At 43.1% G+C, this 23705-nt stretch overlaps 1 protein-coding gene across 4 annotated transcripts in view; it reads left to right on the top strand.

Moving 5' to 3' along the window:
- Positions 1-19489, top strand: part of ANXA2 (annexin A2) — a 61359-nt gene extending 41870 nt beyond the window's left edge. For all 4 annotated transcript variants that reach the window (XM_017864509.1, XM_017864484.1, XM_017864489.1 and 1 more), the window contains 10 exons: positions 1965-2059; positions 5541-5654; positions 9366-9456; positions 10587-10666; positions 12367-12426; positions 14167-14260; positions 14841-14936; positions 15406-15464; positions 17940-18062; positions 19142-19489. In XM_017864509.1, coding sequence (XP_017719998.1) covers positions 1965-2059; positions 5541-5654; positions 9366-9456; positions 10587-10666; positions 12367-12426; positions 14167-14260; positions 14841-14936; positions 15406-15464; positions 17940-18062; positions 19142-19201 — 872 coding nt within the window. In that variant the 3' untranslated portion in view covers positions 19202-19489. The remainder of the gene's footprint in view (positions 1-1964; positions 2060-5540; positions 5655-9365; positions 9457-10586; positions 10667-12366; positions 12427-14166; positions 14261-14840; positions 14937-15405; positions 15465-17939; positions 18063-19141) is intronic.
- Positions 19490-23705: the final 4216 nt, after the last annotated feature.

The raw sequence follows: 23705 nt of genomic DNA, 5'->3' as shown, positions 1-23705 counted from the left end.
CAGGGATGGGCTGCTTTAGAGCCTCCACCTATGAAATAGAGAAGTCACTATCCCCAGTTGGTTGTTATGAGGATTAAATAAGATAACTTGTCTTATGATGTTTGGAAACTAAGAGAATTATATAGATGTAATTCCTAATTATTATACATACTGTGTTTTCTTCTAACTGAAGTATTTAGAGCTATACGGGGACTCTCTTGAAGTGAAGTCACTAGTTGATTCTAGAGCAATGACTGCCTGCCACTCGTTGGGTATTTAAAAAAACCCATTTATGGTCATTATGGTGAACTTTGAAAGTACAGATAATCAAAAGAAAGAAAATTTAAAATTATATATAATCCCAACACTCAGATGATAACTATTAAAATTTTGATATAGAGATGTCTAGATATTTTCTTATACATGCATACACATTTTACAAAAATGAGAGTATACTGAGCATACTGCTTTGCAACTTTTTTTTTTTAACAGTGCCTATATTGTGGATATTTTCCAACATTATTTAATACTTCTATGCCATCATTTAAAATGACTGCATAGTATCCCATTATATGGAAAAAGGAACATTTAATCAGCCTTTTATTGGACATAGGTGTTTTTCCTAACTTTACTTTTCAATATTATGTACAGTGCTGAAATAAGCATCTTTGAAGCTGAATCTCATATCTAGCAATTGGATTTCTATGTTTACCTTGGCTACTCTAAAAATCAGAGCTAAAGTTATAGATGCTACAGTTAAGATAGCCAGCATATTGATATGGACTTGCTTTGAAATGAGCAGATACATTTTAAAAGTTATTTATTTTATACCCAGAAATTCTAACTTTGTACTTTTGATCTGACACACTTGAGAATTGAAAATACTTCTTCTCTCAATCTATTTGTTTTTGTCTCAAGCATTACAGTTTTGACCTTTCTGTTTCTTCAGGACTCCTCTGATTTTCTTCAGGCCAAGCCCAAGCCATTTGTAGTTTGCAAGTGACCTTGTAGGTTTAGCAACTCTACTCTCTCACCCAAGAATTACCTATCCAGTTATGGCAAAGACTCTTTCTTTTATTAGACAAAGTTAATAATCAGTCAGGAGAGAGACTTTTCACATTCTGAATTTACAAACTGTGCTTTCTTAAGTTAAATGGCATGTTAGGAGTATTTCTGATATAAAATTGGAGACTTTCAGACACCAGAAGGCATTGCTTATCTTTGTAAATACACATGTTCCAATTAAAATAGGTACTAAAATATTTTGGTGGCACTTCAAAACTCCCAATTTAGATTTAATTTAGATTAAAACACTTACTCTTTTTAATAAAGTTATAAAATTGATTATTAAAATTGCCTATTGAAGATTAAAAGCAGTGAACGTTTATTTTCCTTACAAAACAATTTTGTCTTCAATAAGTATGATTGCATTAATCAATTATGCTATGAAAATACAACTGCCATATTAAATCTGACTCATTTGTCATGACAGTTTTTATAATTATAGAAATTATACCTAGCAGCTTATATAGCCATAATCCTGCAATAAATATAAATAATTATCTCTATTAATTCAGTTTGCAGTTACTCTCTATTAAATCCCGAGTTAAATGGCAATTTGGGGACCTTCATTTAAAATCCTACTAAATCTTTGTGTTCCATCTGACTGCCAGAGCCCCACATATGCACCTCCTACTGTTGATTCCAGAAACTAATTTGTGAATAAAATAGTTTTTAAACCACAAATATTTAAAAGGTCCATGTAAGCTTGAGGTTTGAGGCTGTCAGGAAAAAAAGGAAAGAGTGTACACATTGGGTAGAGGATGCTGACAAAAGAGCTGGAACAAATCTTGGTGTCTTGGTATTTCCGTTTGAAAAACTGTATATAAACTTCAGTTTGAAAAACTCTGCTTGACACCTTCTATGTAAGCCCAAAATACTAGAGTATATGGTTGAGTAACGATTAACAACTTGTATTTCCATAGGTGTGGATGAGGTCACCATTGTCAACATTTTGACCAACCGCAGCAATGCACAGAGACAGGATATTGCCTTCGCCTACCAGAGGAGGACCAAAAAGGTACAGGCAGTTCCAGGGATGGAGGGCATTTCTTGTTGAATTTTTATTTCCTCAGACATTGCTTTTTCTTTTCATGAATTGTGGCTCTCAGGAGCAAAGACTTCTGGGACCATTGGATATCTAAGATTTTCTTTTTAAATCCTTGTAAGAGTCACTGCACATGTGTGTGTGTGTGCATTGTGCACACACACACACAAACACGTGTGGCCTTTAGAGCAGCTGTCCCCAACCTTTTTGGCACCAGGGACCGGTTTCGTGGAAGACAATTTTTCCACAGATGGGATGGGGAGGGATGGTTTTGGGATGAAACCGTTCTACGTTAGGTCATCAGGCATTAGATTCTCATAAGGAGTGTATAACATAGATCCCTCGCATGTGCAGTTCACAGTAGGGTTTGCGCTTCTATGAGAATCTAATGCCATCGTTGATCTGAGAGGAGGCAGAGCGCAGGTGGTCGTGCTCGCTTTAGAGTGCTTGGGAGCTCCTGTATAAGGACAGTACCCTCCTCCAACCCAGGCTATCTGGAGAGAGAACTTCTGGGAATACAAAGTTAGGAATAGGGAACGACAGCGACAGGCACCATTTATTGAGTGCTTACTTTGGGCCAGGCACTGTGCTCAGTTTTCTACATGTAGCAACTCCGTTTCATCTTTATGACTTCTGCTGGTTCTTGATAAGATGTTTCTAATTTAATTTTAGGATGCTAGCCTCCACTGAGTGTTGATCCTAACAAGCTCCTCTCATTTAAACAATAGACACTTGAATTCTTAAGCGTTTTGCAATGAGTGGGCTTAGTTAGTAGTTCATTTGGTCTGCAAAGCTATCTTCAACATGCCGTGCTCCTACTATTTAAAGGGTCTTTGTGTGGTTTTTCCCTTTGCTTGTCCACTAGTGGTTAAGAAACAACCAGTGCGTGTTCGTCCTTTATTTTGTCAGTTTTAGGAAATTTTATTTTTAAGGATGTGCTGCTTTATTTTTAACTTCTTGCTATTAAAAGCATTTGATTTATTCTTGGACAGTGCAGTAAGTGTGGCTTCCTGCAGCTCCCATCTGACTTATGGCTTTCACTCGTAGCCACAGTGGAGGTGAGCTGGAAGGATTCTAGAAGAGACATTTCTGCCCTTGGGATTGACATGACCAGCAGGGTCCTGGGAGTTGCAGGTCAAGCCTTGCTACACTTCCATCCCCCACACTCTAAACAGTTGGAAAGGACATAGATAGGAAAGCATTTGGCTTCTTTCATCTCGTGTGCATTAAAATTCTTCTTTCACTAGACGTATATTAATCTTCTGTAGTGAGGCATAGATGGGAGTGCTTTATTTCTCCAGCTTCCCAAGAGGGTCTGTGAGCTGGTTAGAGCCAAGTTCCCACTGGAGCAGAAGGCTCATCTCTGGACAGCATGCACAAAAATTGATCTTTCAGCTGTCACTTACAGAGTCTGGTCTTGGAATACATTTGGGTGTGTACACACAAACATAGAAGTCTGGATCTTTTTGTTTTTTGAGACAGGGTCTTGCTCTGTCACCCAGGTCTTGATTGCAGTGGTATGATTCAGCTTACTGCAGCTTCTGCCATGTGGACTCAAATGATTCACCTCCGCCTCCCAAACTGCTGAGATTACAGTCATAAGCCACCACACCCAAAACCTAGATCTTGGTTTTAGATTAGATATATGGAGAACAAAGCTCCCATGTACCGTCTTGGAGAGAAGATACTACCAGAATTACGATGAGGTCCCAAGATCTCACAGGCTTTGCTGTGTGCTGGGGACAGCTCACCATCCTTCTAATTCTTGACTCTCAGTCTTAGGCCAAGGAGAATTATGTATCTTTTATAAAAGATATGTAAACTACTTGAGATAGTTTCAAGTGAAGCAATCGGCTGTTTGTGAAATAAAGAAAGTCTGAAGTAAGGAAGGTTTGTGTTGCAGAGTTCTTTAGGGATATAGGCTGCGGCTGCCCAGGTGATGAGCTTGAAGAACCTGGGCCCAGCTAGCAGAGCGGAGAGAAGCTGGGAGAGACAGCTGCTCTTACGATTTTTTCATGTTCTAGCAGACGCCAGATGCGAGGCTTCTCCTTACAGGGAATGGTTATGTTCTATTTATCATACATTTCTGGAGTTTTTGTTTAGTTTTTGTTAAATGCAAAGCTCTGTGCTGGACATTGTGAGAAACAGGAAGTTAAACGCCCATAAGGAGTTTAGAATAGAAGTAGAAGAAGTCAGTAGGTGCCCAAAGGCTATTTGAGGTTTGAATAGAGAATGGGTAGAGGGGAGTGTCAAGGGTAGGCTAAGTTTGGAGTTACCTAACCTCAAAGTTCCAAACTGGGAGACTGGTGTTATAATTGGGAGCTATTGCTTTTACAGTCCTCTCCTAAGTGCCGTGTGTTCCCAGGACATTGGGAAGCAGGAGGAAATGGGTGGCGAAAGGCTTGGGCCAGATGGCTTCTAAGATCCACGTCAGTTCTAACACTTTTGACATCATGAATGATTCAAGATGGTTTTCTCTGAAGCAGGCTGCAAATCACCTCTCGTATCCCGCAAGTACCTCTAGGGGCTAAGTTTTGTAGATGCCATGGCTGCTCTTAGAAATCAAGGAGAGAAAGAAAGAAGAGAGAGAAGAGAAAGGAAAAAGTGAAAAGAAGAACATTATTTCAGTAGGAGGTTTCACTCATCAGCCATGATTTGTAGGAAGTTTAGCCCGAGGAAGCATCGCTGAAAGCCACATTGAGTTGGGGTGTCTGTCTACATACATGGGTGCTGACCAGACCTCTGACTTAAATTTTTGTGTTCATGGTGACAGTGGAAGCCTTGAGAAATTATATGCAACAGCGAATTCAAGGGGGCGAATTCGGAGGTGTTAGTTTCCTATCGCTTCCATTAAACACGGTCCCAGTTTGGTAAGGACAAAGAGATATTTTCTCAGTATTAGATACAGTGTTTTGCATAGGAAAGTTTCATGACCTCACTTCCAACTGTGTTGGGGCTTCTGGTTCCTTCTGGAGACTTTGAGGAGCTGCCACTGGAATGGTTGCCCCCATGTCTTTTACAGTATATCAGCAGGCCACAAGATCTGCTTCCCAGGAGGCTGTCTGCTCGAACACCTCCTTCTTAGCAGGGGCCTTGATCTCGGAAAGTGTCCTGCCTTCCACGGGGTGTTACCACTTTCAAGCATATTGCAAAGTGCCCGCACTCTCACAGCTTTCTAAGGAATCACATACGACTCTAGTTTCCTTTTATTGACTGGGGAAAAAGGCAAAATTAACTTGGATTTTAAGGAATTTCGTTAAAGCAAAGCCTGATGTTTATGTTTCTGAGATCTGGGTCTGTTGAAGGGAATGCAGTTGAGGGCGTTTGACCCAAGACTCTGGAGTGATCAAAGACTCACAACCTGCTTCACAAAAAGATCCCTTTTACTTTTGTTTTACTCACCAGTTTTAAAGTAAAATAAATATTTTCCTCATGATTGCCTGTTTTCTTGAAGGAACTTGCATCAGCACTGAAGTCAGCCTTATCTGGCCACCTGGAGACGGTGATTTTGGGCCTATTGAAGACACCTGCTCAGTATGACGCTTCTGAGCTAAAAGCTTCCATGAAGGTAAATGCGTGTGAGATGTCATCTCTGTCAAATCTGCTATTAATTTTGTGAATTACAGCTTTCTGAGTGTAATTTGGTGATTTTCAGTTTTCTTGAATTCTCATTTGGAACCATTTTTAAAAAATGAACTGAAGTTATACGTCTCAGGATTTGTACCAAAAATATTTCAATTACTTGTTTTAAGACTGGAAAGAAATTTTATGATGCTGAGAAGTCAGTTACCAGCTGCTACTACTCAGCACCTGGGCAATTGGAATACCATTTGGGAAAACTACTTCCTTGATTACACTTCCTTCTTTAAAAAGATATGTTGTGATATGAAGGCAAGAAAAAAAAACTCATCTTTTGTTAAGTGAAACTTGCAAATTCTGCCCATCCTTTCGTGGGTGTTTCTTCCTCCCATATTCTGTCAGTACCATTTGTTTCAAATTCGGGCAGAATCAGAACATCATAGTGCACATAAGGGGTAATTTCAGATGATGAATCGTACCTGAATTGTACCTGTGTGAAGTCTCACGTTATCTTTTATGTTTTTCTTTTGCAAAGTTCTTTTGAACCTGAAATTTTTGGTTAAATTTAGTAAAAATTCTAGATTGGAAACCTCCTGAACTTTGTGCATACCTAAAACATCACGTTTTTTGTTTTGTTTTGTTTTTTGAGACGGAGTTTCGCTCTTGTTGCCCAGGCTGGAGTGCAATGGTGCGATCTCTGCTCACTGCAACCTCTGCTTCCCGAGTTCAAGTGATTCTCTTGCCTCAGCATCCCGAGTAGCTGGGATTACTGGCATGTGCCACCACTCCCGGCTAATTTTGTATTTTTAGTAGAGACAGGATTTCTCCATGTTGGTCAGGCTGGTCTCAAACTCCCGACCTCAGGTGATCCGCCCACTTTGGCCTCCCAAAGTGCTGGGATTACAGGCGTGAGCCACCGTGCCTGGCCGACATCAAGTTTTATATAAATGCAATGGATGTACACACATAAATGTATGTTACTGCAACACGCTTGGACCCTTTTCGTAGTGTGGGTCTGCAGCATTTGAACAGTCCGACACTGCCCTCTGCTGATATACATGGGTAAAGTCTGCACTGTAGGGGGGAAGCCATATGTCTGATTTTTTATTCTGAGTCTGAATGTGTTTTCTCTGATGCCACTATTCCTGAATTATGAACAGTCTGAGCTGTAAGCCTGTCACCAGAGCTAATGTCACAGTTCAGTTGTCATCCTTTCCCCAGAGAACACAAGAGTGAGGCTGCTTTGGACACTGGGCATCTCCAGAGCCCCGGACTTGATAGCTCAGGGCTGCTGTAAGATTTGTTGTTAAGTCTCTTTCTTCCTTCAGTTCTTCAGCTTAGCCCAAGCTGTGCTCAGTTTATTTGAGTGGACTTGTCTGAGTTTCTTAAGTAGGCTGTACTGCAGAAAAGACATCATTAAGAATGATAAAATGTCAACAACATTTCATGATCCTGGTTGATAAAAATAGCACTCCTGAAAACCGAGTCTGTGGACCTTTGGAGGCAGGGATGAGTCAGCCTCTCCTAGGTTTCTTCTGACCATCAACACTTCAGATCAGTTTATCTTATTTTCGTCAAGAATCTATTTAGCTGTGATTCGTGTGGCTTTACTGGTATCTATTACTAGGTATTAGTGACTTGAAACAGACCTTTTTGAGCTGTCAGTCACTGTTGTAATCTATGTAATTGGGCCCAATGGAAGGTGCTTTAACTGCTGAAGCTTTGACCCTGTGCCAGCTCTTCCATTAGCTATCACAGTTGAGTACCCTTCCAAAATCCATAAAGCTTGAAGTGACATTAACTGAACTATGCTTAAAAAAAAAATCTGTTTTGACTTCTGGCAGTACCGGTGGCAGTATCTGCCATATGTTACAGTAGAATTTGCCCTTGTGATAGGAATTGTGGACAGTCTGTGGAGAGTTTGGGCCGGGCTTTGGAAATTGCCAAGGTCACCTTTGAATGTAGACATAAAGACACTATTGGAATTATCAGATATTACCACTGGTATATCAGTGATGGAAGGAAACACATCTTATATTATTCTGCCTATCTTGCAATTCTACAATGTCAGGATATAACATTTCTCCCAATGCGTGTTATTTTTAGACGATATTTCTATCATCCTTGAGATTGAACAACTGCCCCTCAAAATATTCAAAGATGCTCAGTAGTCATTTAATAACATTTGTGTAGAATGCTGTATGGACTTTTTGCTAACAAGGGGAGAATTTTTGGCTTTGCTGGAACCTCTACAAATCATGATTAAAACTCAGAAGGAAGAGCCATTGGCTCAAAGATTAGATGAAGAATAAAATTCAAAATTAACCATTAACCTGAGGCTTAACTTATATTATACAAACTACTTTTTCAGGGGCATATAACCTCTAATAAGTTTAATTAATAGCTGACACACTTTTCATGTGGATAAGTAAGTTTCTTATTGTATTAACACCTTATAATTGATTTACATTTTAAACAGTTGTAATTCTACTTAGTTCAAAGTGGTATTTCCATATTCGGAAAGACAAGTATTAAAGAATCCTGATTATTAAATCTTGACTTTGATCATGAAGCCAGCTTTGAAATACATGTTTCAGAGTCCTTTCAAGCTATCTGACATGCTCAAAAGTGTATATATTAAATTTGAATACATCACCCATCAAATTCTTACTCCTTAATAAAGTGTTGGTGTCTAGGTTTATTTGGCACTTCATTATTTCTTTTTGCTTCCCTAAAATGCCTGAAGAGTGCATAATTATCAAGCAAAATGGAAGGACAAGAATGAAATTTTAACATTAACCCAATTTTACATTTCAAAGAGGTGAAGCTAAAAAATTTTTCTTAACTATACCTTTGCCTGGTAAAAAGACTTACTCTAACAATGCTGGCTGCAAGTGACAACATAAAATTTCTATATTCCTTTATTTTAAATTAGCAAGAAGAAATGTTTAACGAAGAAAATTCTCATCTGTTAAAATAGTGGGTGGTTATTGTAGAAAGTGAAAAATAATAATAAGAAAAAGTTACTTTATATACCCACAGCAAATGGCAATTACCACTTTTAATATTTTGGCATATTCTATTGCTGCCTCTTCCTAGTCACTCCTTTGTTTTTTTTTTTGTTTTTTTTTTTGTTTTTTTTTTGATGTGGAGTCTTACTCTGTCACCCAGGCTGGAGTGCAGTGGTACGATCTCGGCTCACTGCAAGCTCCACCTTCCAGGTTCACGCCATTCTCCTGCCTCAGCCTCCCAGAGTAGCTGGGACTACAGTCGCCTGCCACCACTCCCGGCTAATTTTTTGTATTTTTAGTAGAGATGGGGTTTCACCGTGTTAGCCAGGATGGTCTTGATCTCCCGACCTTGTGATCCACCCACCTTGGCCTCCCAAAGTGTTGGGATTACAGGCGTGAGCCATGGCACTTGGCCCCTGTTCACTACTTTAAAAAACAAAACATATTAACAGTTGAACTCAAACATGCCAATTCCACCATCTTGTGCTCTGGTGAAGCATTTTTTAAAGGAATAGAAAATATCATTACTTTGTGCTAAAGGATAGAGTGTGGATTCTTCAGTAGGAATGTAGAAAGCAGGATGCTAATAGACCCAACCCATGTTTGCGATTTACTTGGTGGAGATCAGAGAAATAGGCTAACGGTGGGGAAGCCTTTCCCTGCTGATGTTGGTGTTTCCTGGTTCACAGGGGCTGGGAACCGACGAGGACTCTCTCATTGAGATCATCTGCTCCAGAACCAACCAGGAGCTGCAGGAAATTAACAGAGTCTACAAGGAAAGTGAGTAGCTTGATTTCTGTGATTCATCCTCTCAGCCCAATTTATGTGACTGTATCATGGCCACTGGGGCTAGTGTTCGGGCTAAGATGCCTGGATTATTGATGTACAGAAGCACCTGCCACCTTGACCATGCAGGCGAGGTTGGCTGTGGTCCAAGTTGCTCTCCTTCACCTCCTCATTGCCTACAGTTTATTACATTCCACTAGAACTTCTGTGTTAGAAGAAGGGTAGACAGGAGGGAAAGAAGAGAAAACAAAATTTATTTTTAAAAATCTGTTGAGGAGAAGTAGCAAGTATTATATATGGATTCCATTTACTGGGTGCTGTTCAGTCTCTGCTCAAGAGGTTGCCAACTCTGGACTGTGGATAATTGAAGAATTACAGCAAGAGACCCATGTGGACCTGTGCACACTAAGCAGTATAGAGGGCTATGAGTGGAATAAACAATGCAACTTGACATTGCTACTGCATTTCTCTTTTCTTTTACTTTTTAAAGTTGATATATCATAATTGTACATATTTTGGGGGTACATGGGATATTTTGGTACATATATATAATATGGAGTTACCAAGTCAGGGTAATTGGGGTATCCATCACCTCACACATTTATTTTTTTTAATATTAGGAACATTACAGTTGTTCTCTAGCTACTGTATTTCAATATAGATGCTATTTTGAATATTGAAATATAATTTCATTCAAAAGCATTGTTTAATTCTTAGCAGTTTTTGCCATTGTGCATTTTCTCAGTAGACAGTAAAGCACAATTGTGTGTGTGCATGTGCGTGTGTAGACCTCCAATTTTTTTGATGTTCAAAACGAGTATTCACAGTCAGGAGGGCTGGGAGCCAGTATTTAAACTACACAAGAGGTCGCCGATCAAAGTTAAGGATCCCTGATTTGATCTAGCCCTGCTGCCCCCTGTCATGGATAATAACTCTGGCTCTGATTTCATGAGGGTGAAAATCATTCTAGTGAATCCTTCCTCTGTTTGGGGTTAAGAAGAATGGGTATGTCCAGCTGACATAGCTGTTCTTTTTTTCAGAGTCTTAGTAAGAAATGGGGAGATTGGGGTGGGTGGTTGGTTACACAGGCAGAAAGCATAAAACCAGATGTATTTTCCTCCAAGTGTACAAGACTGATTTGGAGAAGGACATTATTTCGGACACATCTGGTGACTTCCGCAAGCTGATGGTTGCCCTGGCAAAGGTTGGTTTCCCAGGTTCTTTCTTTGCCCTTGCTTCCTCCCAAGTCATGTCACATACCTCATTTTATACTTGGAGTGAATTAACTAAGTCCCCTGTGCCTGCATCAGAAATTCAGCTGCATTTTCGAAAGTGGGTTTGCACTGTCACTGCAGAGTTGTCAATTTTGTATAATAGGATTTCTTATCCTGCAAAACCTCATGGACAAGTGGACTTTGGGAGCCAGAGGAGGGATGGGTGGCTCTCAAGTCCTGGCCTGGATTTATGTGCCAGAGCCTTGGCCGCGTGACTTAGGGAAGGTCACTTTGCCTCTATCTGTGGTCATGCAGGACCCAGTGGGAAGTGACCTTCTGGTTTCTTTTTCCTGCGTTTACTTCTCATGGAAGAATTTGCCCATATAGTCCTTTGTCTGGAGTGGAGTTGTCTTTGTGGAGCTGATTGCTAATATTAACACATTAACATGGAGGAAGGGGCACTTCCCCTGTGAATCCCTAGTTCTGGCCAGTGTGCAGCTTAATGCTTATGTGCCAGGGGAGGGATGAGAGACCCTGGGAACCCTGATGACAAATGACAGATAGTGCATCTGGCCACTCACATCTCCATTACTGCAACAGCTCCTAAGCCATTCTCCCTGGCTCTCCTGTCTTCGCTACCACCTGCCCCGTGTACCACCATCCACGGATCTCTGTGAAATACACTTGCACCGTTTTACTCCCCTGTTCAAACCCCATTTCTGCTGCATCAAATTTAAACTCCTAACTGCTGTGAAAGGTCCTCTTAAACCCTCCCTGCATCTTCTTTGCTCAGATTCTCTCCTGCTCAGCTGTGCTCTGACAGGGCAGCTCCTTACTTACCCCGGAGTGTGCTGTGCCATCCCTGGTGTACCGGCTGGCTCTCCCTCTCCGCTTGGCTAGCTGCCTCTGATTGACCCTTGAAGTTTCAGCTTAAGCCCGGGCCCATTGTTCACACTCTTTGCTGACTGCTCTCTGAGAGTTCTTTTTCCTCCTGCATTTTGTGTCTTCCTAGTGCTGTAGGTTCCCGGGCCGCTTTACATTTGTGTCTGCATATTCCTCCATCTGCATCGCTAGCTCTCTGTGGGAAGGAACTAAATCTCATCAGCTTTTTGTGGGGGATGGGGACAGGGATGTCTATAAGGTGTGTAGGCCAGGACCGGGTACCAAGGAGGGGATTGTTGATGGCAAGGCACAGCCCCACTTCCTTGCTCAAGGATTTTACCGCTCCTTGGTTGGTCTAGGTTTCTTTTTCTTTTTTTTTTTTTTAAGACAGAGTCTCACTCTATCACCAGGGCTGGAGTGCAGTGGCACGATCTTGGATCACTGTAACCCCCGCCTCCCTGGTTCAAGTGATTCTCCTGCCTCCGCCTCCTGAGTAGCTGGGACTACAGGCATGTGCCACCATGCCCTGCTAATTTAGTAGAGATGGGGTTACACTGTGTTAGCCAAGATGGTCTCGATCTCCTGACCTCATGATCCACCCGCCTTGGCCTCCCAAAGTGCTAGGATTACAGGCTTGAGCCACCGCGCCCGGCCCTGTCTAGGTTTCAAAGTAAGAAAAATCTTAGGTGGATACTTACTTATTAAATGAAGTAATGGCTTACATGGACTGAGGAGAAAACATTTTCAGTTTTAGAATACAAAAAGAAATGGATTTGAAGTTCTTCTTCTTTTTTTTTTTTTTCCATAGGGTAGAAGAGCAGAGGATGGTTCTGTCATTGACTATGAACTGATTGACCAAGATGCCCGGGTAAGTACTGAGCTTTCGGTTTGAGTTTTTATTTTCTGGTAAGTGTCTGGATAGTCTATATAGTAATTTAACTCTCTGTAACAAATGACTCCCAAACTCTGTGGCTTAAAACAACAAACATGTATTATTTCTCAGTTTCTGTGTGTCAGGAATTGAGGAGTGGCTTAGCCCATTGGTTCTGGCTCAGGGTCTCTTCTGAGGTTGCAGACGAAATGTTGCAGGGCTGCAGTCATCTGAGGGCTTGACTGGGTCAAGGGAATCTGCTTCCAGGATGGTGCACTCACATGACCGTTGGTGGGAGACCTTAGAATTGCTCCACAGAAACCTCTCCACCGGGTTGAGTGTCCTCTTAACATGGCAGCCGGATTTCCCCAATCCGGCTTGCTTTGTGAACAGCAAGCAGTTCACAAAGAGGAAGCCACAGCGTCTTTTATGACCTAATCTTAGGAGTCCCACCTTGCACTGCTGTCATACTCTTTTCATTAAAAGTGAGTCACTGAGTCTAGCCCACACTTAGTGGGAGGGGATTAGGCTCCTCCTGTGGAAGGGAAGAAGGTCAAAGAATTTCTGGCCGTATTTTAAACCCACTGTAGTCTGAGAGCATTGTTTATTAGAAGATATTCTTTTATAATGCTGGCATTACTTGTAGAATCAATACGTGACTCACATATGCTCAGTCAGGCGACTCACATATGCTCAATCAGGCTTTGCTTGTATGGAAGCGCCAGTTTCTGCAGAGTGTAATGTGGCTGTGCACAGCAATCAGGCAGGCAGGTAGGAAGCAGAAGAAGGTGGAGAAGACACAGCCAGGGACAGGATGGCTTACTGCTCCGTTGTTGGTGGGCAGAAAGGGAGACCAGCAGAGACCTATCCTTTTCTGGCTGAGTAAGACTTTTTCCAGTTCCAGTTCCATAATCTCTGAGAACTATTGGTTAAGCTTATTCAGACTGCTATGAACTATATTCCTTACTTAGAGGGTCAACAGTTATCTCAAAGTAAGTCATAAAAGCTGCAGAAAAAAATTAATTTAAATTCACATTAGTTTTTACAGTTCAATATATTCCACACAGCACTTCTAGCAGGTAGTAGACAAGGGTTTTAAATAAAGCAATAGGACTTGGGTTTGCAATTCCCAGATGGTGGAAGATCACGGAATGAATATCTACCCTTGCATAAGTCTTTCTTCCTCTTGCCCTTCCTGCCATTGTTAGGGCTACTTGTAGCCCCTAAATTTTCCAGAAACTGAAAATGAGACGAGATGGGCTCCTTTTCCAGCTCCATCACTCCCTGAGTCTCTGAAAAGCTTGAGAATGGGAGCCTGGATGGTAGCTGTCCAGTAAACATCGGCTAGCTTATCTTCCCCTAAATGCGCCCAAAGGGAGAAGGGCCAGATGTGTTCATGAACATTTACTTGACTGAACATTTACTTGACCTTCTTTATATGAATACAAGCTCTTGGTCCCTCCTTTCTTATTCAAGGAAGGAGATCGTACAGCATAGACCTCACGAACTATCTGCAGTCTCATATGGTATACATCTGTGCCTAAGGAAGACTGCTTGTGATTAAGACTTTTGACCTAAATAGTAGGTCTCTGCCCATGTCTGCAGTATAGTCATTCTTCCTTGTTTGGCATTTTGAATGTGTAGCTTTTTTTTTTTTTTTTTTTTTTTTGCATGACATTTTTTATGACCCTACAGTGGATTGTATAGTTAACTTTTCCTGGTTGGTTGTACTCGTAGGATCTCTATGACGCTGGAGTGAAGAGGAAAGGAACTGATGTTCCCAAGTGGATCAGCATCATGACTGAGCGGAGCGTGCCCCACCTCCAGAAAGGTGGGCACTGTGCTGAGGGGGTCTCAGTGCCCTGGGGCTCTGGCTGGTGCAGCTGGGTGGATGTTCATGTTGGGATGGAGTCTGCCAGAATGAGGTTCTCTCTCCACTTGGCATTCTTGTAGGCTCACCCATTTTCCCTCACCAAGTACATTCACCTTTCTCTCCCATTCTGGATTCTTTTCTCTTGCAAATAGTTTCTGCATTTGGTGCTTTATTCTGCAGCTCCTTCTTGTTTGATGATCCTTTTATCTCGCCATTATTTGTTGAAGTAGTGGACTTTGCTGCCTGCTCTGTACTGTTTCCCGTGGTTTTCGGATGGAATAGGTTCCACTCAGGGGAGATGGAGATGGTCCAAATATGTGGCCTGGGCAGTGCCATTCAGGACAAGTGCATGGTATGGCTGCTCCAGGACAAAGTTGACCAATGTTGGTTCTGGTCACCATGGCAACCTCTAAGATCCTAGGATGCTATGATCATCCTCAATTTTTTAAAAAATCATGGTGCATAAAACTAGGTGGGTGATCACTGACAACTTTGACTAGTGGCTCTGATCTGATAATTCATTGTTGTTTTTCCTCAGTATTTGATAGGTACAAGAGCTACAGCCCTTACGACATGTTGGAGAGCATCAGGAAAGAGGTTAAAGGAGACCTGGAAAATGCTTTCCTGAACCTGGGTAAGTGAATGTGGCCCCCATTCCTGGTAGACGTCATCTACCAGAGCAGAAGTGACAGATGGCCATCCTCTTAATCCAAGTGTGTTTGGGAGGTGTGGCTTCTATGCATGCTTTGGATAGTTTTACAGTCTTAATTGTATAGATATAAGAATATAAAACTGAAGAAAGGCCTAAATTGGTAACAGATTGTTGCCAGGGAAGACTAAGAAAACAGAAGAGAGGGGTATGTTGTGGAAACTCACATATGCACTTGGGTTCTGCAGGTCTCAGAGTCCCCTGGTTTAAAACTGTGGTGGAACTTAGTATTGTAGAGGATTTCTACATTTCCCTTAGCCTGTTCCATTTTGCAGCCAGTTTCCGTTGCATCAGGTCACTTCTGGTTTGTGGCCCAGGGTCAGGGCATCCTCTCTCACTGGTAGAGGAGAGACCAGAGCAGCTGCAGCCCTGACTCCCTTTCTTCTCTCCACAGTCCAGTGCATTCAGAACAAACCCCTTTATTTTGCTGACCGGCTGTATGACTCCATGAAGGTAAGGGCAGCTGGCTGAGAGAGCTGTGTTTCCACACTCAGCTTTTCTTCTTTTGGGCCCCAGATTGAGTCTCCTTGACTCATGGATGGAGGAAGGGGACCCCACTGTCTGGATGCAGGAACACACTAGTCAGCTGTGGTTGTATTTGACAGGTGAGAGAACCACAAATCTGTCTTCTCTCAGCTGCTTGAACACGTGTTTGTGTACAGGCAGAAAGTAAAGCGCCATGGGAGAGAGAAAATGCGGCATGGTAGTCGTGTCTGATCCCTACTTGGGTTTCTCAGTGATTTCTTCCTGCTACCCCCAGAGTCAAGACAAGCGAGGAAGGGAGCGATTATTAAGCACCCACTATACAGTAGACATGTGCTACTACCTTACCTTAAATCATTGCAAAACCACCTCTGAGGCTGATATGATTATCTTCTTTATAAATGCGGAGACGGAGCTCAGAATACCTCAGCCTGCTTGAAGTTACACAGCAAGATTTGAACCGGGGTCTATCAGACCCCAAACACAGCCCCACAACTCTCCCCTAAACAAACCACCTCTTCCCATAGACCCATCCCATTTTCTACACCTCAAATGTGCCATGTGTTTTCTGGCTTCTAGGCTTTTGCATTTTCCTTCTGGTACATCTCCCTTGTCTGCGCTGCCTCTGCCATCTGTCTTTGAGTTCTATATCAAATAGCACCCCTTGGTGCCTTTGGTCGGATGCTCTGGAAGTAAACTCAGTGGTCTTTATTGCACATATTCAGAATGGCACAGAGCGATGATAGAAATGTGTTGGCATATCCCCTCTAAGCCTGCAGGAATCAGGAACCTCTTGTTACATGTGGAGACTCAGACTGCTTGAACTAAGCCTTGTAGTAGTAGGTGCTCAGTATATATTTATTGAATGATGGCATAGACTGGGAGTCTGTGCTGACTACATCCTGGTGTGTTTGGAATTCCCAGATGCTCTTCTTTCTTTTCTTGTCTTTTTTTTCTTTTTTCCTCCCTTCCTCCCTCCCTTCCTCCCTGCCTTCCCCTCTCCTCTCCTCTCCTCTCCTCTCCTCTCCCCTCCCTTCCCCTCCCTCCCTCCCTCTCCTTCCTTCCTTCCTTTTATTCCTCCTTCCTCCTGCATTCCCCCCCTCTCCTCCCTGCCTTCCCCCCTCCTGCGCCTCAGCCTCGGCACCTTGTGTGAACCAATGTCTCCGCGCCTCTATGCAAATGTGCATTCCCGCGCTGGCGCTCCGGTGACTCACACTGCTGTAATCCAGCACTGTTGCGGAAGCCCTGGAGGCGGGCCGTGTGATCTCCCTGCGCGGTTCAGCGCATCGGTTCCCAACGCGCCTAGCCTGGCCAACGTAGTGAAACTCCCGTTCTCTCTAACAATTAGCTTCCCTTCCTTTGCCTCCCCTCCGCCTCACATCCGTTGTCCTCCTTCCCTCTGCCTGTATCCCAGGCTACTCGGCTCGGGGCTGAGGAGGGGGGAATAAACAATCACTTGAACCCACGCGCATGCCCGGCTCCGAGCGCGTCTGCCAGTTGACCCCGTTGACCCTTCGCACCTCCCTGCCACTCAGCTCTTGCGTGTCACCTCTCACAGTCGCATCTTACCTCCACTCTCCTCTAATCTTACACTACTCACAATTCCTCACTACCTTCCAAATAGCCATTGCTCTGCGCTCGCGCCATTACATGCCTGCTTCTTTCCGTCGCCCTGTCTCCTCGCACGCTCCTACCGCGCTGCGCGCTTCCTTCTCTCTCGAACCTCGCGCGCGCGCCGCCGATTGCTTGCTCAGTGAGCCCGCATGATCTGCACCTGTATACTCGCCTGCTGGGTGTGTGTCGCAGGGTCTGCTGCTCTCTCACAAAATAAATACCAAAAAAAAGTACACAGTGAGTGTCCATCCCCTTCCCCTTCCCCTTCCTCCCCTCCTCCCCTTCTCTCCCTTCCTTCTTTCTCTTTTCTTTCTTTCTCTCTCTCTGTCTTATATGGGTTTTTGGGGAACAAGTGGTGTTCAGTTACATGAATAAGTTCTTCAGTGGTGCTTTTTGAGATTTTGGTGTACTTACCACCCAGGCAGTGTACACTGTGCCCTAATATACCTTATCCAAAATGCTTGGCCATGAATGTTTTGGATTTCAGATTTATTTTTGACTTTGGAATATTTGCATATATATAATGAAATATTTTAGGGATGGGACCCAAGTCTAAACTTGAGATTCATTTATGTTTTATATAGACCTTACATGCATAGCCTAAAGGTAATTTTATAGAATGCTTTTGATAATTTTATGCATGAAACAGTTTGTGTTAAGTGTCTATATGTGGAATTTTTCTTTGTGGCATCATGTCGGCACTGAAAAATTTTGGATTTTGGAGCATTTTAGATTTCAGATTTTCAGATCAGGAATGCTCAGGCTGTAGACTCTTTCTTTAATGATAACATTCTCAGCGAATGTAATTTGGAATATGAACTTGATTTTCAGGGCAAGGGGACTCGGGATAAGGTCCTCATCAGAATCATGGTCTCCCGCAGTGAAGTGGACATGTTGAAAATTAGGTCTGAATTCAAGAGAAAGTACGGCAAGTCCCTGTACTATTACATCCAGGTAAGTCCGAGGTGCGGCGTCAGCCTGCCCTGCTGTCCCGAGCACCCCAGGCCCCGGCAGGTGGCCTGGCAGAAATGATGACACAATGGTGATTTTGTTTTCTAACTCTCTGGGGAAGAGATACTAGTCATCAATTATCAGGGATTTATTTTGAAAGCACATTTTTGATTTGTCCTAGACTTTGTAGAATCAGGCAGATGTTTTATATTTTTCACATCTGTTACTCTACAATGATCATTGGTGTTCATGACGATGGTCCTGCAAGGCTTGCTGATATCCCAGAGAGACTTGGAAGAACAATTATATTTTACTTTTATTATGCATTTATTCCTTGAAAAATCCTCTGGGATAGGCCTGACAACTTTCAGTTACTCAGAACTCCCATCTCTCCAATCAATTTAGCCTCTCTCTGTTTTGGCGTGATGTCACATTTGCATGTAAGGAAGTGATCGCATTCACAGTGGTACCACTGTGTGGATTTCAGACAGCCATTGCAATTCTGCTTTCTAACAGTTCCTCAGATGTCCAAAGGCATGTCCATGGTTACCAAGGATGAAGTTAGAGCTGGGTTTTTTATAGCCAGGTTTTATTAGGGCACATGTTTAAAGTCAAAGGACCAGTTAGATTCTTAGTAATTGTTCCTCACCTCATCAGCTTCTTTCCACTTGACCTTAATAATGCAGGAAATAGCAGAGTGAGCTAGGGAAATACCCTGTTCTCTGTGGAAAGGCGAGGACGAGAGAGGAAAGTTGGGGTGTTTGTAGGACCTTGCTGCAGTAAGAACAGCCCTGGTCGCTAACCCAGGTCAATGGTCAGCACCTTGCACTCCCTCCACCCCACAGTCCTAAGGAGACTTGAATGTCTTCCCCAGCACCTCCTCCGACCACACTCCCAGAGGCTTCCCTCGCAGTGGTTTCCATGTGGCCTTCCAGGCCTTTGTGTCAGGGCAGGTCTGCTGAAGAGTCTTCTCTTTGTCGTGGGAGAGGCTTCATTGGGCGTTGAGGCTACTTCTGTGTTATTGAGGAGTCTGGGCTTTTTTCTGATACCACATTTCTTTTTTTCTCCTGGGCCATTTGTAGCAAGACACTAAGGGCGACTACCAGAAAGCGCTGCTGTACCTGTGTGGTGGAGACGACTGAAGCCCGACATAGCCTGAGCGTCCAGAAATGGTGCTCGCCATGCTTCCAGCTAACAGGTCTAGAAAACCAGCTTGCGACTAACAGTCCCTGTGAGGGTGACATTAGCATTGCCCCCAACTTCATTTTAGTTGCCTAAGCATTGCCTGGCCTTCCTGTCTAGTCTCTCCTGTAAGCCAAAGAAATGAACATTCCAAGGAGCTGGAAGTGAAGTCTATGATGTGAAACACTTTGCCTCCTGTGTACTGTGTCATAAACAGATGAATAAACTGAATTTGTACTTTAGAAACACGTACTTTGTGGCCCTGCTTTCATTGTTTGAAAATTAAACGTGCTTGGTGTTCAGCTGGTGAGGCTGTCCCTCTAGGAAGAAAGCTCTAGGACTGAGCTATACAACATGGTTGCCCCTATCCAGGTGTCACTATTTAAGTTAAATTTAAATGAAATAAAAAATTCAGTTGCTGAGTCACACCACCCACATTTCGAATGCCCAGTGTTCACATGTGGTCAGCAGCTAGTGTATCTGGACAGCACAGGTGGGGAACATTTCCATTATGATAGAAAGATCTGTTGAGCAGCAGTACATGCCCAGGGCATGAGAGGACCTATGGGGGAGAAAAAGGATCCCAGAGGGGACACCTCATCTGCTTATCTTTTTACAGGTTAATTAGGTGAAAACCAGCATCACGGGCAGCCACATACTGGACAGAGCAGTGGGGCAGGGTGGGGCAGGCTATAGCATTCTGGCAAAGGAGATCCGACACAAGCCGACGGGGAGCACAGAGAAGGGATTTCTTTTGACTGGGAGGATTGAGAAAGATGACAGAGAAAAGGAACCATTTGAGCTGCACCCTAAAATCTAAGGTGAGGTTTTACAGCTGGGAGAAAGCACTCCATGCATGTTCTTAGGGGTCTGGGAATGAATGACAGGTCACTCATACAATGGTACACATGTCAAAAAGTTCAGAGACATTTTTCTGTTCGGTGAAAGTTATGTCTCCCCGCACCAGCCAGTGGCCTTCCCTGGAGTCGCCTGGTTTCCAGTATATTTTTGTGGATAGACTGCATATGCATGTATATATGTGTATGTATCTATCTGTGTTCATAAATGTGAAGGTACTGTCCCCAGGCTGCCAGTCCTGGGTTCTGCAGATTCCTTTTTATACAAGTGCTTCCCCTAAGCAGGGTGTAGGGCTGGGAGTGAGGGGAAGCTGACGAGTCCCCCAACCCTTCTCCTTAGTGGAGGGTGTGTCAAGTACTCATTTTTGGCACCTGGCTGATGCAGGGCCCACTCAGTCATCTGCGGGGACTAGGTAGGTAATGGAAATGAATGTATGAAATGGGCAGGTTGGACAGAAGTGGGGAGTCGGGGGAAAATGGGGAATGCCTGCCTTGCTTAAGGCATTCAAATTCAATTCAACAGTTGCAACAACATGGCATTGACCAAACCAAATACATCCATGAGCTGACTGGCTTGCTATTTTGGCCCTTCGGCAAACTTTAGATGGAAATTTGGATGGAGCATGGCTCTTGGGTCACTAGTGGCCCATAATGTACCTGTAAAGCCCCTGAGATAGTCCTTAAAAGGCAGGTTATGCAAAAATCAGGTATTTTATCAAATGTGTCCTGCCTACGCATATTAGAATGGATGCCTCAAATCTCAAAATATACTGTTCTGTGTGCTTGGGGCAGAGTTGAAGGAACTAAGAAGTAGGACCTTTCTCATTAACCCTAAATTATATTGAACTCAGAATTGATAGGGCTGGACAGAGGCTGTCAGGAGCAATGTTTCAGATCAGTAAACATTTAGGCATTATTACCTCTCAATCATACGTGTGTTTCAGGCTGCAAAGGAAGCAGTGGTGTGGAGAACAGGAGGCCATGGGGTGAATGTGGGGAAACTTATGCTCCCACTGTGCCCAGGACTGTCTGGCCACTGGTGTGGCCAGCAGGTATGTGGGAAAGTTCGAAGGGCAGGCCAACATAGGAAAGGTGCTTGGAGAACTGTTTCAAACACTGTCTACTCTCTTTCCTCTATACAAAGCAATGGCAGTCCGGTGTTTTCAAAACTCACAACCAGGGCACTTGGAATTTGGTCCCATTTTCTTCTGGATTTCAGCCTGTCCTCCTCAGTCAAGCTGTTCAAACTGTTTCTTCAATAAAGAGAACCATCTGGAGGTTTGACTATTCTCCCCAGAAATTTTACTTTGCAAAGAGAAGGAAAAGGGTACCTGGCAGGCTGTGAGTTGGTAACAAGAACTTTGATTTTATTCTTTGAGGAATAAAAGCTAATTGATGCAATGTAGCTATGAAAACTTACTGCACTATAACACTGTGATTGAGAACATGATTTTTTCTCCCTGCCTTAGTGGGGCTAGGCAGGGCCATCATGTTGCACAACCCCAGAGAACACTCATCCTGTTCTAGTCTACGTGAAGGGTATCTCCCTTGGTGTTGTGCAGTGCACAACCTGTGCAGCCACACTTGACAGCCCTGTATTGTGACCTAGGTGTGTGTGAGATGATCTGTTCGGCCTTTTGCTACAGAGTTGTCTTTCATATTAAAAAGTTAGAAGGCAAATCTTATTTAGAAACAAATGGGTGAACCCAGAAAGGTCTTGACTTTTCCATGGACTCTTGATTTTCAGACCAGTTTTACTGGGCTATGCACAAATGGCTGTATATACGAATCTTCCCCAGTATGTGAAGTTCCCATGGTATAAACTATTAGTAAAGATAGCTAAGGCAGGGAAAACCAGGCTCACAAAATGGCTACATTTAGCAAGACAAATGATTTGAGAACAGAAATCTTTTAAATCAGTTTTTGGTCTTTAAATGACTCCCATCTCCAGTCCTCTTTCTGTGTTTTGACAAACAGCTTTGGCTTCTTATCCACATCAGTTTATTTGACCTCCTTTTTCCATCAACTACCAAAATGAAAACTCTGCTGTAAGAGAGAGGAGAGAGAGAGTGCGAGCAATTTTAAACATCCCTTAGCAATGAGGCAGAACATGCTATAGCCATCAAGTTCTAGTTGTTCATTCTATTTATTGAAAAAAGCTTGTAGCCTGATTTCTTTTATGTGAGTACATTTGAGCAAGCAAAGTTTATAGATATGACTTTATCTCATTACATTAGAAGAGTGATTTGCTATCTCAGCATCTACAAGCAATTTTAACAGACATTTCTGGATGAAGAAAAGGTTTTGTAAATATATGCGAAAGATACAATTTCATCAAGCATTAAATTGGAGGTGCCCTGGAAAAATATTACATTTGTGCATTCAATTAGCTTGATTGTAGCTGAATTTTGTCCACTGAAGGCAGCATTTCTGCAGAAAAACAGAAGCATTCCCTATGTCAGCAGGTTTCCCGAAACAAAACCACCCTTTCCCCCTTTGCCAGTCCTCTTTTGCATTTGTGCTGTTCCCAGCTCTGTGTCCCTAATCAGGCCTCTCGGTCTTGTTCCTCACAGTAGAGTGTTAGAGGAGAGGGAACTAGATAGAAATCCCTGATAGAAACCCAAACTCAACAATTCCAGCTTTAAATAGCCTGCATTCAATGCAAAAGCTAGGCAAGCTCTGGACAAAACTGGGAGGGCGTCAAAGGTAGACTTAAGTCTTCCTGATCTCCTTACAGGTTCTGTAGGACAGCTGTGCCTCCTGCTGGTCCCAGGACTCTGTTGGCCTCCTTACTGCTCTGGGAAGGGCATCTCCCAGCCTCTCCTTGGTATGGCTGTTAGCCCATGTCCTTTTCCCTGGGATGAGTCTGCAGGACCCACTGTATCTTCTATCTTGGAATGGAAGTTTTGTCCTCCTATTACAGGAATGAGAAGAGTTAGGAAATGAATGGTTGGGATACAAGAGGGCTTTCCTGTGCCCCTAAAATCAGTGAAGGAAATGAGCTAAATATTTAGGGATGATAATGGCCCTCCAACACACCCCTGACCCCCTTGCTGACCTGTAGTTGAACCACCAGGTCTCTACTAATAAGAAACAAACCAGAAAAAACATGTAATGCCAGTGAAACCTGGCTGTGGGGGTGGCTGATGTTTTTAAACCGTAGGTGAGGACAAATTGGAACTTTCTCAGCTGTAATCCATTACAGCCTGATACGGTTTTGCTCTGTGTCCTTAGCCAGACCTCATCTCGAATTGTAATCCCCACGTGTGGAGGGAGGGAGGTGATTGGATCACAGGGGTGGGTTTCCCCCATGCTGTTCTTGTGATAGTGAGTTTTCATGAGATCTGATGGTTTTACAACTGTCTGGCATTTCCCCGGCTTGCACATCTCTCTCCTACCGCCATGTGAAGAGGGTTCATGCTTCCCCTTCACATTCTGCCATGACTGTAGTTTCCTGAGGCCTACCCACTCATGTGGAACAGTGAGTCAATTAAACCTCTTTTCTTTATAAATTACCCAGTCTCGGGTAGTATCTTTACAGCAGGTGTGAGAATGAACTAATATATAGCCCAAGGTAATTGTACTTTCAAGTAAATGTGTAAAGATT

Source organism: Rhinopithecus bieti, unplaced genomic scaffold (assembly GCF_001698545.2).
Source record: "Rhinopithecus bieti isolate Rb0 unplaced genomic scaffold, ASM169854v2 scaffold_2723, whole genome shotgun sequence".
Taxonomy (NCBI): Eukaryota; Metazoa; Chordata; class Mammalia; order Primates; family Cercopithecidae; genus Rhinopithecus; species Rhinopithecus bieti.
Note: the sequence above shows the minus strand (reverse complement) of the source record. Positions and strands in the feature narration are given on the sequence as shown.